At 39.6% G+C, this 2808-nt stretch overlaps 1 protein-coding gene across 1 annotated transcript; it reads right to left on the bottom strand.

Annotated features, from left to right (window-relative positions):
• Window positions 1–203: 203 nt before the first annotated feature.
• Window positions 204–1130, bottom strand: LOC113928423 (olfactory receptor 6F1). The gene has a single exon (XM_027604349.1). It carries the CDS (start codon window positions 1128–1130, stop codon window positions 204–206), a length of 927 nt encoding a protein of 308 aa, XP_027460150.1.
• Window positions 1131–2808: the final 1678 nt, after the last annotated feature.

Genomic DNA, 2808 nt, shown 5'->3' with positions numbered 1-2808 from the left:
TCCCCCTTAAAGTGTCCAGTTTACTTATATCAAGAACTCCATTTCCAATCATATATAAAAAAGTAGAGCAAGTATATGCAGTTTTTTTCCCCCTTCATTTTCTTTTTTTCTCCTGTATCAAGGAAAATTTTCTTTTTCCCTCTGTATTCTTAATTGGAGAGATAAGGAGATAATTAACAGAGCTCTGTTTTATTAAGGGCAGTTTATTTTCCCTTCCACTTCTTCAGCAGCGTTTCTCTTACTTCCTTGTTACGGAGAGTATAGATGAATGGGTTTAGAATTGGAGTCACCACAGTGTTCAGGACATGCACAGCTTTTGTAAGATCCAAGGCCTCTTTGATGGAGAGGCGGACGTGAAGAAAGATCGTGGACCCATACCAGATGAGCACAACGGTGAGATGTGAAGAACATGTGGAGAAGGCTTTGCTCCTGCTGCTGGCTGAAGGGATCCTGAGAATGGTGCTGATGATGTAGATGTAAGAGACCAGGGTGATGAGGCATGAACTCAGGATGACCACAAAAGCAATCACAAAGGCCACAAGTTCCACTGCCTGTGTGCTGGTGCAAGCCAGGGTGATCCAGGGTGCAATGTCACAGAAGAAGTGGTTGATTGTGTGGGGACCACAGAAGGACAGGGTGCTGATGAGGGCTGTTGGCACTGCAATGGCCAGAAAACCGCACAGCCAGGATCCCAGGGCTAGCTGTGCTGAAAGCAGCCTGCTCATGATGACCCCATAGTGTAGAGGATAGCAGATGGCCAGATAGCGGTCATAAGCCATGGCTGCCAGGAGGAAGTACTCTGTGCAGCCCAGTGAGAAAACAAGGTACATCTGCAAAAGGCAGCCAGTAAATGATATGGTTTGGCTTCTCCCCAGAAGGATGGCCAGGGCTTTGGGGACTGCAGCTGTGGTATACCAAATCTCCAAGAAAGAGAGGTTGCTCAAAAAGAAGTACATAGGTGTATGTAGCTGGTGGGATGTACTCACCAACATCAAGATAGCCATGTTACCACTCACTGTGAGAATGTACATCACCAGAAAAAGCATAAAGAGAGAGAGCTGAAAGACCTGGGACCCAGGAAAGCCCAGCAGGAGAAAATCCTGGGAGAGAGTTGCATTGTCCATGCCCATTGAATTTTGAGATATAGTTGTAAATAGAGGCTACACACTGAGGCTTTTGATCCGATCACACAGTCTTAGAAAAATAAAAAGAAAAGGATTCATGAGTGTGCTTCAGTAACTGAATGTAGACTGACAGTCTAACATATGTTGAGTGCCTGCTCTGTATTTGGAGCTGTGTTAATATCAAGTAATTTAATAATATGGAGAGATATGTGCTATTATCACCAATTAGTGGTTGAAGAGACTTATGTGTGAAGCATTTTAGCATTTTTGCAAAGATTGCACCAGAGTTACACTTCAGATCTGATATGCAAACTCAATCTTTGGACCTGCATCATCCCATTCTGGACATGCCCAAGCACAGCTATAGATTACATCTAAACAAAAGGATGAGCACTTCGTGTGGACACAATTCACTACATTGTAACTAAACTCTTTCTGCTTGGTCCTTAAATGAAAATATGTATTTTTCTTTTCTTCTTGTCTTTGTGTCTCAAATGTAGGTTCTAGTCACTTTAATGTTTGACAGAGCTATTGAATTGGTCTTCTACTAATTTTAAGCTCTGACCTCAAAAATAATGTTCAGAAGTAAACTATAAAAGTTTTAATTAGTGTAAACTTATTTTTGTCTTCTCTGACCTTGAATATTTCATGTTTAAAATATTAATGTGATACATTCTTTACATCAAAAATATTTTCATATTGAAAAGGGATTTAAGGCAACTGCTTCCTGCATCTAAGACACCTTGATACTCATTTGGAGGGATTACACTGAGAATGGGCTAAAAGCAGAAAATCATTTTGAAATTATTTATTTTCTGAAAAAGAATTATTTAAATTCCAGTTAGTTAACACACAGTATAATATTACAACATCTGGTGCTCATGACAAGTGAACTCCTTAATTCCCATCACCTAACAAACTGGAATTTAAATTAAATATATAATATATATACATATATATTATAATATACACACACACATATATATCAGTTATTATAATGATATATATGTATATAATCAGTTATTTAGATTTAATCAAGAACTATTGAGTGACTGAAAAATAATGATGATGGTGATCATTTTTACTATGCAGTAAATGACATTGGTTAAGTCCATTTTTTACTTCAGATAATCAAAATATGTTTCTCTTTGTCACTAAGATAATTGCTTTCCACTTATGTTACCACTAAATAAATTATTTAAAAATAGTATAGTCCATTTCTGAAAGCTTCTTTTTTAGGACAGAATCTATAACTTAGAAGATAAATTGGGAGCCCTTACTGTCAAACATGCATATCAAACAAAAACTTACACTTGAGGGGCGAAGGGGTGGCTCAGTCCTTAAGCATCTGGCTTCAGCTCAGGTCATGATCCCAGGGTCCTGGGATCGAGCCCCGCATCAGGTTCCCTACTCGGTGGGAAGCCTGCTTCTCCTTCTCCCACTCCCCCTGCTTGTGTTCCCTCTCTCATTATCTCTCTCTCAAATAAATAAATAAAATCTTTTTTTATAAAGATTTTTATTTATTTATTGAGAGAGAGAATGGTAGAGAGAAAGCATGAGAGGGAAGAAGGTCAGACGGAGAGGCAGACTCCCTGCTGAGCAGGGAGCCTGATGCGGGACTCGATCCCGGGACTCCAGGATCATGACCTGAGCCGACGGCAGTTGCTTAACCAAATGAGCCACC

Source organism: Zalophus californianus, chromosome 5 (genome assembly GCF_009762305.2).
Source record: "Zalophus californianus isolate mZalCal1 chromosome 5, mZalCal1.pri.v2, whole genome shotgun sequence".
NCBI lineage: Eukaryota > Metazoa > Chordata > Mammalia > Carnivora > Otariidae > Zalophus > Zalophus californianus.
The sequence above is the reverse complement of the archived record's forward strand: the minus strand, read 5'-3'. Positions and strand labels throughout refer to the sequence as shown.

Bases quoted from the DNA above. Each gene is read 5' to 3' on its own strand.
- LOC113928423 (XM_027604349.1), bottom strand. From the start codon at position 1,130: ATGGGCATGGACAATGCAACTCTCTCCCAGGATTTTCTCCTGCTGGGC.